The sequence below is a fragment of the Dipodomys spectabilis genome, unplaced genomic scaffold, assembly GCF_019054845.1.
Source record: "Dipodomys spectabilis isolate Male_0828 unplaced genomic scaffold, ASM1905484v1 ptg000215l, whole genome shotgun sequence".
Lineage (NCBI taxonomy): Eukaryota > Metazoa > Chordata > Mammalia > Rodentia > Heteromyidae > Dipodomys > Dipodomys spectabilis.
Genome location: NW_024870892.1, coordinates 1,620,068 through 1,634,270, shown reverse-complemented (window position 1 = coordinate 1,634,270; position 14,203 = coordinate 1,620,068). Strand labels below are relative to the sequence as shown.

The following is a 14,203-nucleotide window of genomic DNA, read 5'->3' as shown; positions in this document are numbered from 1 at the left end:
CCACTTCTGGTTTTCTGATCCGAATCCTTTCCTGCCTGGGCTAGCTTCAAGCTGTAATCCTCACATCTCAGCCTCCTGAGTAGCTAGGATTATAGCGGTGAACCGTAAGTGCCAGCTTCTACTAGCCCTCATTTCAATTAATTTTTTATTGTCAAGGTGATGTACAGAGGGGTTACAGTCATATAAGTAAAGTAACAAACACATTTCTTAGCTGGGCACCAATGGCTCATGCCTGTAATCCTAGCTACTCAGGAGGCTCAGATCTGAGGATTGTGGTTCAAAGCCAGCCAGGGCAGGAAAGTCCGTGAGACTCTTATCTCGAAGGAACTACCGGAAGTGGTGCTGTGGTGCAAGTGATAGAGCGCTCGCCTTGAGCTGAAGAGCTCAAAGACAGTGCCCAGGCCCAGAGTTCAAGCCCCACGACCAACCAAGGAAAAAAAAGGGTATATTTCTTGTCAAACTTGTTACCCCTTCCCTCATTTTTCTTCTACTTTCCTCCCCTCCCTCCCATCTCCCTGCCATCTTGTAGACAGATTTCCTCTTTTGTGGCAATGCCTTCCTGCCCCTCTGTAGATTCAGGGGTCCTGGGCAGAGCCGATAGCAGCCCCGCCCCTGGAGCTAGGTGTACCAAGTGTTCAAGCCTGTGCAAAACCCCAGCTACCATTCCCCCCCCCCCCCCCCAGTCCTTTAAATGTGAAATCGAAGTCTGCATTACAAATGGCAGCACAGCAACTGGATATGGCTGGAGAAGCCTCTGTTCTCCTGGAGAGATATTTCTGGATCTTTTATGGGCAATTCCATTTCATGTCGCAAGAACTCTGTGTGTGTGTGTGTGTGTGTGTGTGTGTGTGTGTGTGTGTGTGTGTGTAACAGACACAGGTATGTGTGTGAGAGGGAGGGAGGGAGGGAGGGAGAGAAGAGGGAGGGAGGGAGGGAGGGAGAGAAGAGGGAGGGAGGGAGGGAGGGGGGAAGGGAGGGAGGGAAAATTCTAGCAAAGCAATATGTCTCTGAGTACTAGCAGGTAATGCTACCCTAAATAACTTGAACTTCCACTGGCTGGCTTTTGTTCACAACAAGTGAATCCTTTCAGGTGCAGACCTATATAAAACAGAGGGGCGAAAGGACGCACTGAAATTGTGATCTCTTCTGCTTCGTAAGGTAAGTCAGCATTCAACTAACAGCTGGACACTGAAGAGCACTAATGAGGAGTCACTTGGAAAGACTGTGCAGCAGCTCTTGGCTACACGCTGGCATGTGATACAGATCTTATGTTCTATCAGATGAGTCACAGATACTGAGTAGACTAAGCTGGTGGTTTTGACATTGCTTTTCAATTGCTTCCTTTCTTTGCATGCAAAAGAAATGTGTTCAGTGTAATATAGAGCATCTCTGGTGGCAAGGGAGGGAGGGTTCTGTGTGCTGTGGCAAATCCACAGCTCTGGAGGGGACCATCAGCAGTTGTGGGTGGGCCAGTGCACGCTCTCATCTCCCGCTGTGCCACCAAGATCGCATTTTCTAGACACTGCACAAAGCAGAGCCAGCACTATAGCTGACTTCTCCTCAGGAGAAGTCTCCCTCTAGGAACTGGGCAGTAACCAGTCGTGGGGCTAGTCAGTCATGGGGCTTGAACTCTGGGCTTGGGCCCTGTCCCTGACCTCTTTTGCTCAAGGCAGACTCTCTACCACTTTGAGCCACAGCTCCATTTCTGGTTTTCTGGTGCTTTATTGGAGATAAGAGTCTCACGGACTTTCCTGCCTGGGCTGGCTTTGAACTGCAATTCTCAGATCTCAGACTCCTGAGTAGGTGGGATTACAGGCGTGAGCCACCAGTGCTCAGCTTAGTCTGCTATTTTTTTTTTAAAGGTGGAACCATTAACTTCTTGGAGTTGCAAGTAAGCTGTAAAGAAGGAAGAAGTAAGTATATGTGTGAGCAGAAAAAAATACCCTATGGAAGCAGGAACTGTCAGAGCATGCTTAGACTGGTTTGGGGGGATTGGCAAACCAGGTCAAGAGAACCTGGTTTGAAATCAGGTAGTGGAAGGTGGAGGAGCCTGGGTCACAGGTGAATTCCCAGCGGGACACGTGGCTCTGTCACCTGCCAACCACGCCCAGGAGAATTCAATCTGGGAATGGAGTCTGAATCCTCTTGTGTGAGAGTGTGCAAGGACATGTGTGCATTCTGGGGGTGGTGGAGAGGATGATTCCAGGATGCCACTGGGTGTTCTAGAACATGCTTAGTGCTCTGGCTCACGGTATGGCTTTGATGCCAATACATGCTCCCCAAAGCCAGCCCTCCTGTCCTGAACCTGGAGTTTTGCTGGACTTTATGAACCACCTTTGCTCCTCCATTTCTCACCACCCACCCGGCAGCTGGCAGAGCCTCTTCTGCCCTTTTGCCTGGGAGGAAATGGGCACAAGGGGTAGCAGGACTGCCAAGTGTGGTGAGCTGGGCCAGGTCATGCTCTCAACTGTGGCCAGCATTCTGCTGTCTTCCAGCAGAGATTCAGAGGAGAGCAGAGCTGCCTGGAGTATGTGCCAGGCCAGGAGCCTGTGCCAACCCAAGAGTCTGTGCCAGCCTGTTGGTCACAAAACCCCCCTAGCATGAGGAGAAATAACACTTCACACAGAACCGAGTGAGGTGTGACCAGACTTGGAGGTGGGGTGAATGGATGCAAACCATCCGTTCACACAAACTCGCTGTGGCTGCCTGAGCGGCCTGGTGCAGGTCCCTGGCCCAGCTAACACTCTGCTCCTGTGGCTCCGTGCGCATCGCTGCCCGCATGTTGAATGGTCTTTCTCCACCTTAACCACATGGCCGTTCCTTGGGTGACCGCCTGGCCAGCCAGGGAAGGAAGCCAACAAGCAGCCGTTCTTTTCAGCTCAGCAGATGCTAAGGCGATAAGCTAACTCCTCTGGAGCATTCCGGGATCAGCCTTGCCCTGGGCCAGGGGTGAGGTTCTGTCCAGTTCTTTGCTCTCTGCAGGCTCCAGCAATGGACGCATGTCTCAGCTCTGCGCCTCAGCACCAGGGCCTGGGAGAAGCCACGAGCCACGACTGGTTAGAAGCCCCGGAGGTGGGGGCTTTCCAGGAAAGTGACTCCGGGGGACCCCCAGGAGGTAAATCCTTCTTCAAGGCACTTTTTCCATGGCCATGGTGTTTTCAAGTCAACGTCAGAGACTAGAATTTCCATTTTCTATTACTTCTGATAATGTAGTAGAAAAGTGCCTTTATGAAAGCAACAACATAGCATTAAGAATGTGTCCCTGTGTGTTTATTTACCCAGTTCTTGTGCCTTGTGTGTGTATCTATCTATATAAATGCAAGAATGTTGCAATTATAAACAAAAACCTGAGAAGTGCAATCCGAATTTATTTTTGATAAAGTACATTTCTACCAGCTTCTTCCTAGAATGGAACCTTGTAACCATGACATTCTTCCTTTAGGACAATGTAAGAGTTGAAAGTTGCAATTCTGGACATGGATTCAGAAATCACATAAATAATAGACATAGCAAAGGTGTAATCAAAGCTACAGAAAACACTTATATTCATTTACAGTGGAAAAGTCCAAACTCTATTAAATAAGGATGTTCTTTACTTTTACTGAATTGTTGTGTGTGTGTGTGTGTGTGTGTGTTTAAATGCAACTCTACTTTACCTTTAAAATGACCAGGCTGGCATAGATAAAATCAATTAAAAGATTTGAAGTGCACTAACTAAAACTTTTTCATCTGTGCAAAACATAAGAGATTTATGGGGGGGGGGAAGTGGGAGAAAAATGAGGGAGGCTTAATAAGTTAGACAAGAAATGAGCTCACTATCTTATGTATGTAACTATAACCCCTCTGTACATCACCTTGACAATAAAAATTTTTAAAAATGTATGGAACAAGAGTTGTAGGCCAGCCTTTATAAATAATGTTGAGATGGGGGGTGTCAATACACACCTGTAATCCCAACACGTGGGAGGCTGAGGCAGGAGATTCATGAGTTCAAGACCAGCCTGGACTCCTTCCTTTTCCTGTAGCCTCCTTCCACCCCCCTTCCGGGCAGCAGGAAGTAACTAAAGGACACACTGCTCACACCTGAACGACCCTGCATTCGTGGGTCCATTAAAGCTCAGTGAAACAAAGCTCTGTGGTGGGGGTGGATGGTGGAGGCCGTGAAGGTGAAATAACCAACCTCCACATCCTGTGAGCTCAGAAACGACTCGCTCCACTCCCATGGGCCACGGACCATTTCCTGACACGCTGTGTGCTCTTACTGTTGTCAAATTCGACAAGAATGAGTTTCTAGAAAAATGCAATGGAAACATATACAAATAGGTAACACCCAAGCCTTCTGATCTTACTCAACAGACATCCAATAGGAGCGTTTTTAAAAGCACCTGCCGCGTTTCTGTACTGTGAACCTGTTGTGACGGCAGCGGGGATGCTAGAATTTGGGGTACTTGAAACCGCCATAGGATGGCCCCTGTTGACTGTAACTCCATTCCCCGGGGGACACGGTGTTGGTGTTCCCTTCTTCCACCTCAAGTGGTCATTGCTGATGGTAGCATTTCACCTTCTCCCTCGCTGCCCCTGATCTAGCGTGTTTCCAGATTCCACCCCAGGGCAAAGACGACCTGGGCCACAAAGACAACTGCGATGAAGGTAGAACTGAGCCCCTCGCCAGCTCCACCGTGAAGGCCTCCCCGCTGGGGCTAGCAGCTCCTCCCCTGCCAGCCACAGCACCCAAGGGTGCCCTGCTCAGCTTTCTCCCTCCTGACATTTCACCTCTTTGCTCTTGGAATTCTTCAATGCTTGCGAATACGTGTGGTGATGTGTGATTCCTGCTGCTGTGTGCTATCCCAGAGCGCCTAGCGTGGTCACGGGGTCAAAGCAGTATTTAAAGCAATAGAAACTTAATACCCAGGGCTCAGCTGACAGCCACCTGCCCCACAACCGCAGGGTGGGCATGTCTGCGGGTGGCCCGTGCCTTTGGAGGGGCATTTGTGGTGAGCCTTTACAGAACATACTCCAACCAACACGTGCAACTGTGACTTCAAGACCTAAAACTAGTTGGGTCCACGTTTATTTAGTTTCTCGTTCCAGAAAGCTCTCTTGGGCCATTTTGCTTCCTCCAGGCATCCAAACACGGGGTAGGAGTTGGATGTGGTGCATCACACCTGCAGTCCTGGCACTTGCGAAGCGGAGGCAGGGGTAGCCTAACTTGGAGGCCGGCTTGGTCTTCATAGCCATGGCCCGTCTCAAACAAGGAAACCAACAAAACCCAGAGGGGGAGATGTTCCTCATGGCTTTCCTGGCCCGAGGAAGCAAGCCCGAATTTGTCCTCGGGCAGGGGGTCTCATTCCATAAATGCTGCCTCAAAGCTCCCTGCCCCAGGAGCCCTGTGTTATTTCAAGGGAGGGGGGGTGTTTGCTAATTTGCTGCCATTGTGGATGGCTGCCTTTATTGGAAGACTGTTGAACTCATCCCTATCTTGCTAACCGCACCATCAGTATATGTGCATGGGATTAATGAATCATGCGTTTCATCTTATCTTTCTGCTTCACAGATTTGAACAAGACAGAGCCATCTCTTCAGAGCCTCCAGAAATTCGTTCCTACCAACTATGCCAGCTACACACAGGAGCACTATTGCTTTGCTGGGAGGAAGATCGTCATGCAGGAATGCATCGAGAGCTATGGAGCCGTGGTGTGGCCCGGGGTGAGAACACTTCATGGTGGTGGCGTCAGGCTCTGTGGAGATAAAAGCCACAGTCTGTCCAGGGTGTCTTGGGAACTGGTCCTGGGCTTTCACCTTGTGCGCTTGGGCTTTGCAGAGACCTGACATTTCTTCAAAGCATGCTTTAAGCATGTGCCTTTTTGTTTTGTTTTCTTTTTGTGGCAGTACTCAGATGGAGCCCAGGGCCTCTTGCATGCTAGACAAACCTCTACCACCACTCTGTTTCTTGAAACATTATGTTAAATAAACCTGACCATATGGAGAAGCAGGGTGCAATGCTCATGTATTAAGAAAAAGATCAGGAATTAAGAATTTAGGGTCTGGCCAGGCACTGGTGGCTCATGCCTGTCATCCTAGCTATTCAGGAGGCTGAGATCTGAGGATCATGATTCAAAGCCAGCCCAGGCAGGAGAGGCCATGAAACTTATCTCCAATTAACCACCAGAAAACCAGAAGTAGCACTGTGGCTCAAGTGGTAGAGTGCTTGCCTTGAGCTGAAGAGCTGAGGGAAAGCGCCCAGGCCCAGAGTAAAAGCCCCATGACTGACCAAAAGAAAAAGAAAAAAAAGAATTTAGGGTTCGCAATAGGTATGTGTGGGCCACAGTCACACCCTCACCAGCCGTTCACGACGTGGTACGGTCCAGTAGAGGATCTAGGGCTACTATCTGTGGCCTGCTGGCTGGGTGATGACCGCGTCCACTGTCTTTGTTTCCATAGGGCCTGTGTGGATAGTGGTGGTGTCTAGCTCCTGACTGTGCCAACTGAATTACTCTCAAGCCCCCGTTAGCTGCAGTTATATCATTATTCCCACCTCTCAGCCGAGCTCTGGGGCCTCAGAATGGTTCTTGGTTTGGTAAAGCATTCTCCCGGAGCATTCCGGGGCCAGCACCACCCCTTTCCCCACTGCTCCAGCTCCAGGGCAAACTTCTATTTGTTCTAAGTCACTCTGAGATCTTGTTGAGACGCTGTGACCCCATTTCCTGTGTCTGCGGATGAGCACTGTCTGGCCGCAGGTCCTGAGCTGGGTTGCCAGGTTGGAGGACTGCGGCCTGTCCAGCTGTCTCCATGGGCTCTCCACCTGGACTTGGCGAGTGGTCCAAGTGGGGTGGAGAAACAGGGCCAACAGCTCCAGGTCTTAGGGTTCTGTCCCCCTAAACAGGAAGCGCTGATAACCGATGACCTGTATGCTTTGTTCAAAACTGTCTCTTCCTTAACAAGTTTGAAAATACTAAACAACTTCCCACCTTCCTACTCTCATGGTTTGGCACACAGACAATACCAGCAGTGTATAACAGACATTAGAAATAGAGTGTCTGTGTGCTTGACTTTATTTTTTTTTCTGTATTGTTTTTTTTTTGAGACAGGGTCTTGCATAGGGACCAGTCTTGAACTGCGATCCTCCTTCCTGAGTAGCTGAGGTTATAGGTGTGAATCATTGTGCCTGGCCTCCATTTCACTTTGATTCCCAATAAGGCCTTACAGCCTTTCATATACTCCATTATAATCATTGCAATCATTGTTATAATCATTGCAAACCCAGTGACCTGTAATGTCTGTAGAAATTCAAAGGTACAGAGAAAAGCTCTTTTATGAATGAATTTATGTTCATACTTGTGTGATTTCTAGGCCAGCCAACTGATGTCACCCCATAGACAGGCAGTCTCACGAGCTATTCAGGACATTTGTTGGTTATCTAAAGACAGAGAAGCACTCTTCTGTTAGAGGGGTTCTTAGACAAATCACTTAAGGGAGACTGCCAAAGGCCACTGTTTAATTGCCTGATGTAGCACGCTTCTAATGAACCTGAATTTTGATATAATAAATAATAATAAAAACCAGTCATAATAATAAAAACCATAATAAAAACCAGTGGAAGAGATTTGTTACGCATGCGTAACCTCCATTTGTAAGAGCTGACAACAACTAGTAACCTCCTCCCAGGCCTCCCTTTTTCTTGGACATTGGTCAACCAATGCATAGGACAAATTAGTTTCTGCAGTTCCCTAGGCACAATTGTACTTTTCATAGAGGTGTGGCATGATGCAAAATGTCTTTCGGTTCTGGTGAACTCTTTGCTACAGTGACAATATTTAATATCTCAGTCTGAAACTCCAGGTGGGAAGGACTTGCTCCTGTAGGTGCCAGCATTCCAATCCCAGGTGAAAATTGTTACCCTGATGATTTTTAGGCTATGGCTCTGTGCCAGTATCTAGAGGAACACACAGAAGAACTGAAGCTCCGAGATGCTAAAGTACTTGAAATTGGTGCTGGACCAGGCCTCGTTTCCATTGTGGCCAGTATTTTAGGTTTGTCTATTTTTTTTTTTTTTTTTTTGCACTTGTCCCCAAAGACCTGTACTGTGACAGTGACAGCAAATGGGGCTCACACTTCGGTCTCCCCAGCATTTCTTGTGGGCAGTCATACTGTTCTCTGCAGCTATCATGAGCATTGGGTCAAAGCCATTCCAATCCACCAGTTTCCACATGGCGAAGCTGTGTACAGAGGTGATTGAATTTCTGCTGGTCCTCACAACTGAGGGGGATGGGGAGGAGGAGGAGTGAAGTTGGGGTCCACTGGATCAGGTGGGTGAAGACTAGGGAGGGAGGTAATCATCCAACAGTGGCCAGGACAGGACCACCCCCAGGGAAGGTTAGAGCCCGAATTGTGTCACATGTTGTGCCGCCATTATGGAGACAGGGACCAGGTTGAGGAGGCCAGATCCATTTTCCTGTTTCTCCCCATGGAACTGTGTGATCCTTCCTCTCTTAGGAGCTCAAGTCACAGCGACAGATCTGCCTGATGTGCTAGGAAACCTTCAGTACAATCTTTTACGAAACACGCTGGCACACACGGCTCACGTGCCCGAGGTGAGAGAACTGGTGTGGGGAGACGAGCTGGAGCAGAAGTTGCCCAAGTCGGACTTCTACTACGACTACGTGCTGGCCTCCGACGTGGTCTACCACCACTACTTCCTGGACAAGCTGCTGGCCACCATGGTGCACCTCTGCCAGCCGGGCACCGTCCTGCTGTGGGCCAACAAGTTCCGATTCAGCACCGACTATGAATTCTTAGACAAATTCAAGCAAGTCTTTGATACAACTCTCTTGGCTGAACATCCAGAGTCAACAGTCAAACTGTTTCAGGGCATACTAAAATGGGACTAAAGAAAAGAATGTGCCTTGGTAAGCCAGTGTTTTAGAGCTGTTGGAAATTGCATTAGGAAGATCTCTTACCAGCTTCCAAGTGTTGCATGGAGATGCCTTCTTGCTCTAGAATAAACTCATAAATGGAACTTTAGCTCACTTGCTTCGCTGGCACTCAACCTGCTTAATTTACACTTCTAGCTGGCTTTTTGCTGGTTATTTTGGAGACAAAGTCTCATGGACTTTGCTGCCTGGGCTGACTTTGAACTGTGATTCTCAGCTGTTTCCTGAGTAGGTGAGCCTACCAGTGTTCCATGTTTCATGTATGCTATTTGACATCGAGTTTGATGGGGTTAATATATCTTGCAAAAACTACACACACAGATTTTAGCTGAAGAAGGGGGTGAATAATTCAAGTCAGAAGACAATTATAGACAACATTGATAAAAGTACAAAGTTTGGAAGCCGCTAGATGCTGGAATGAGGAAGTACATGCTGACTTAGGAACTTTTACCTGTGACAATTTCAAGTTGCTGAATTGTTCTTTTTTGTCTTCAACAATTTTCCAATTAAAATCCCTGAAACACCAGGAAAGAAGATTTTGTTTCTCTAGACTGTTATAAAAAAATCAAAATAAAGTATCACACTTCAAATAAGCTTCTTTGTATTAGGGGCAATTTAAAATAATCTAGCATTTCAAGACTATGAAAATTTTTAGCTAGTGTAAGGAAATAAAGCTTGTAAATTTGACAGATTAGTAAACCTTGTACTATTCACAGGCAATACGGTATTAGGCCAGGCTCTGCCACTTTTGTTGCAAGGGTCAGATAGTACTACCTTGGTAAGCTTAGGGAGCTGCAAACTGTTTCTGTAGACTATTCTTGGACTTCTTTTTCTGGCTTTTACGATCATTTCTAGAAAGGCAGGCACCATTTCTGGCCTGTGGAAACAAGGTATGGCCTGGATTAGCCGGCAGCCGGAGCTCCAGGCCCGGGATTCACTGGGACTCACAGGATGTTGAATGTGTGCCTGTGAGGTAGGTACCTGGATGTTTGCTGGCGGAGTGCGGAGTCTCAACCATCCTGCCCAACTCGACTTGCAGTTGCTTCCTGGTCATGTGAACGAGTATGGGAGATGAGTTCATCTAGAAATCAGTGGTTTGCCAGAATGAATTTCAGTCAAGTCAGTTGGTATAGGATAGTATAGGACAGCCATGCGTTGAATAGAATATTATAGAACCACACGTGTGGCCAACCAGTAGTGACAGAGGTACTCAGCCCAATCAGGCAAAGAATGATTTTTTTAGGCCAGTGGTCTCAGACTATTTAAAACATACACAACTTTTAAACTTCTCTAATTTAACGTACAAACCCAAACTCAGATCATACACCTACACTTACATTAACAGTTAAAGCTACAAAAACGATACAACTTCTAGAACAGTATGAAATCTGTGACTATGGGATTAGATGATGACAGCTGATACCTCAGGTAGCAAATGTTCAACTCAGAAATGAAATTTAAAATTTGCTCTTCAAAAGACATCATGAAGGAAAGACACCACACTGTAGGGTGGGGTTAGATTTGCAAAACATACCCAAAGAAGGGCTTGTATCCAAACTGTAGATAAACGTCTCCCACTACTCATTAAGAGTACAATTCAATGGATTCAAGTGGCAGAAAGACTTCAAGGAATAGAAATAAATGTGTAAGGTCAGTATTAAGAAAAACTGACTTAAAAAGACTCATGAGATTCTGTAACGCAAGTACTTACAACAGTCAAAAAAGATGCAGATGGGGAAAACCTAGTATAGCCCCTTAGGAACAAACAGGGTTCTTACAAGGTTTAAGAAGCAGCATGCTCTGAAATAGCAACTTTGTTCCTAAGTATATACTCCGATGAATCAATAGGTTTATCAACGGGTAACTGGATAAACAAAATGTGGCACATGATATGAATGGAATATCACTTAGAAGCAAAAAGGACTGATAGTCTTTACAGTGCGGACAAAACTCAACAACATTTTTATGCTTTGCGATGGTAATAGCAGATTTTCTTGGTTTCTCATATTCAGACTCCTAAAGTGTACAGGGTTTCTTTTTTGGGTGGTCTGAAGAATTAAACTCAGGACCTCATGTTTGCAAACGAAGGCACTCTGCCACTTGAGTCACACCTCCAGCCGTCAATCTTGCTTGCTTGTTCCACAAATGAGAAATCCCAATCGAGAGGTAACGTCTCCCCGGATGACCCACGGGTGGGTTTCTTACATCTTTGGATGTAGAAAATGAAAGTGGGAACAAGACTCAATTCAATGCTAATTTTTAAGTGAGAGCAAAGGGAACACAGCTGGTTTTGGACAAGTTGCATGGTGGCTGAGTGTTTGGCTTCCAGTGCTTGAGCCAGTATTAGATGCCAGCAGGGCCAGGCTGGGCACCCAGTCACCCAGCCATTGGGCATCTCGTCAGGGGAGGGGATGACAGAGGGAGAAAGGAAGAGTTAAGATTTGCCTTGGCTGAAAGGACCAGACCGGGCTCTCCTGAGATAAGAGCGGCTAATTCAGCAAGCGGGTGCTATTAACAAGGAGCAAGAAGTCCATGATGGAAAAGGCCTACCCGTGACCCTGGGTCCCGCGCCTCACCGTTGAGAGGTATTGAGTGTGCACACCCCGGCACCTCTACCCGGCTCCTTCAGCTCTTTTCGGCAGGTGTGGTGAGCATCGGCGACACGGAGCAGAAACAGATTTCCAAGCACCCTTCTCACTTCTTGTGTCATGTCACACACTACTTCGATCTACTCTCTAGCGTACACAGGCCCAGCATCCTGCAGCCAGCACAGGTGTGACCCAGCTCAACAGCACAGACGCGCAGCTTTGCCAACGGTCTACAGCGACAGGATTCGTGTCAGTGTGCAGATAAAGCAACGGCCAGTTACCCAGGGTAATGCTTACAAGGAAAGGCAAGACCTGGTTTCCAAAAGTTAACTATTTTGGCAGCATGGCCCTGGGAAGACCGTATGCACTGGAGCCTGTCGGCTCCTCTAGGAAGCAAACCCGCATGGACAGGGGGGTGAGGGGCGAGGGACGCTGCCACTGGGAAGAGCAGATGCCAAACTGTCTATGTACACTAGCGCTTTCTCACAAACATGTTGCTTTCATCAGAGGAACACAAAGCTAGGACTAGAAAAGATTGGCTGACTGGTCTGCTCCATCAAATTCTAAGGAAAAAAGATGGAAAAAACCACGTACACACAGTTGAGTATTAGACAAGTGGCCATACACTTTTTAATACTGTCTGTTTCTATTTATTTCATGAAGGCAGGATAAGAAGCAGGAGTAGTAACCAGAAAGATAAAAAGTAAAACATATACAATAGTTAATCATATAATAGGAGTTGGAAATATATTCAAATAATTGCAAGCCTAAAAGAAACACTATAAATTACCTCATGTCTAATTTGTCTATGAATTTAATGTATTATTTTGTTGCAACCCCAAAGTTGATTTATAAAAAATTAAGAACAAATGCAAAAGCTTCAATATTCAGTTTTATTATTTATAAAAAAAATTAAGGTATCAGAGTGCATATGGTGTATTGGGACCATGGTTTTGCACATTTATTCATGTGTTTTACATTATTTCAACGTTAATAAACATACCATGTGCGCATCTTTACAATACCGGATAAAAGTTCAGCTGTCTGGCACTTATACATGTATTACTGATTCATTCTCTGCTGTGCACTTCAGATGAGAAAGTAAAAGACTTGCCTGCCACAATCCCAAGACGAAGCAAATAGTTATGTTCTGTTGAGCACCACCATTTGTGCCGGTTTTATTTTTCTCCCTTAACAATGCAAATGAGTAGCCAAAAAAAAAAAAATCTGGAAGTGAAGTTTTAATTTTCAGTCCAATAAATAATTTTAGCTACGCTTAATGTAGCTTTTTAAGGCCTTCATACAATTGGGAAAAAAATCAAAGTCGAGCATTTTAAAACCCTGTTCATTTATAAAATAAAAAATAAAAATTTACAGGTTTGCAGTTAAAAGAAAGATAACCGTTGAGAGCCTCTCATGCACATTAAAAAGCTGCAGTCTGCCTCAGTGGGGCCGGCAGCCAGGCCACACCTCCCTCGCCAGCTGGGTGAAGTGTCATGAAAACACCATGACATCAGAGGTCTAGACTTACATGTATTAAGCCACAAGCCAGTGAATTCTCTGATAAACACACATCATTTTAATGACCAGCATTGGAGAGTGGATGAAAACATGCAATAGACTAAAAATGCCACAAATTTCTTATATCCATTCACTATAAAACTTTCTTTTAAAATGTGAAGTCTTGTTGGTTTAGAATACGCAGTAGTCGGGAGGATACATGATGGGGAGCCAGTTTTCAGTGAAAGATGCGCAGTGGGTCCAGCCTAGCAACTTCATCAGCTACGAGACAACATAATGTGTTAGGAGAACACAGACCTCCCAGTCCACTATTCAAGGTAAATTCTGTGCCAAACACTTAGTAGTAATAAAGTAATAGTATGTAGAACCTTCCTTCTATCAACCCACCCACTATCTTCCCTACTAACCTCACTGCCAAACAACCCCAGGGGAATAGAACAATGCCCATACAGACATCTTGCACTACCGCACATGGTCACTTCCACACCCACAGCTTAGTATTACTACAAAATGTAGCTACTCTTGACTAGAAAGTTCAGCTGTAATTAGCACCACCAACCCTTTTCCTCTCCCTCCTTTTTTTTTAACGAAGAAACTAATTATGTGTCAAAGACAATATGAGACAATTTCTGTAAAAATACGTTTTTATAAAAATCAACACAAAAAGCTCAACTATAGGATTTCTCTGAATATGAGATGTGGTAAACATGTTAAACATGGTCTATCCTGTTAAGAGCAAAATGAAATATAAATTCTACAAATCCCTGAGATAAGGCATATATATAGAGTCAGTCATGGGGCCTGAAGTCTGGGCCTGGGCACTGTTCCCTCAGCTCTTCAGCTCAAGGTAAATGCTCTACCACTTGAGCCATAGTTTCACTTCTGGCTTTGTCTGCTTATGTGGTGTTGAGGAATCGAACCCAGGGCCTCGTGCACGCAAGGCAAGCACTCTACCACTGAGCCACCTTGTAAGGTGTATTTTTAAGGAGATGTTTCTTTCCTAAAGGAAAACTGTCTTAAAAAATATTTTGCCCTTGCTGAAAACATCCGAAGCTAATGTAAGTTTCTTACACAGGAGTGAACAATGTTCTCAAACGCTGCAGAGCTCACAATGGCATCCCACGCATTTCTACTAGCTCACCTCACTTGGAATCAAGTCCTAAC

The 14,203-nt window shown here is 46.0% G+C and overlaps 2 protein-coding genes across 3 annotated transcripts in view; one reads left to right on the top strand and one right to left on the bottom strand.

Moving 5' to 3' along the window:
* Positions 1–1,872: 1,872 nt before the first annotated feature.
* Positions 1,873–8,888, top strand: Mettl21c (methyltransferase 21C, AARS1 lysine). The gene is made up of 5 exons (XM_042697340.1): positions 1,873–1,913; positions 2,983–3,115; positions 5,555–5,706; positions 7,913–8,030; positions 8,494–8,888. Exons 2-5 carry the CDS (start codon positions 2,992–2,994, stop codon positions 8,886–8,888), a joined length of 789 nt encoding a protein of 262 aa, XP_042553274.1. The 5' UTR covers positions 1,873–1,913; positions 2,983–2,991.
* A 3,504-nt stretch (positions 8,889–12,392) lies between these two features.
* The window catches only part of Tpp2 (tripeptidyl peptidase 2), a 63,163-nt gene continuing 61,352 nt past the window's right edge, over positions 12,393–14,203 (bottom strand). For both annotated transcript variants that reach the window (XM_042697058.1, XM_042697059.1), the window contains one exon: positions 12,393–13,300. In XM_042697058.1, the coding sequence (XP_042552992.1) occupies positions 13,211–13,300 (90 nt within the window). In that variant the 3' untranslated portion in view covers positions 12,393–13,210. The remainder of the gene's footprint in view (positions 13,301–14,203) is intronic.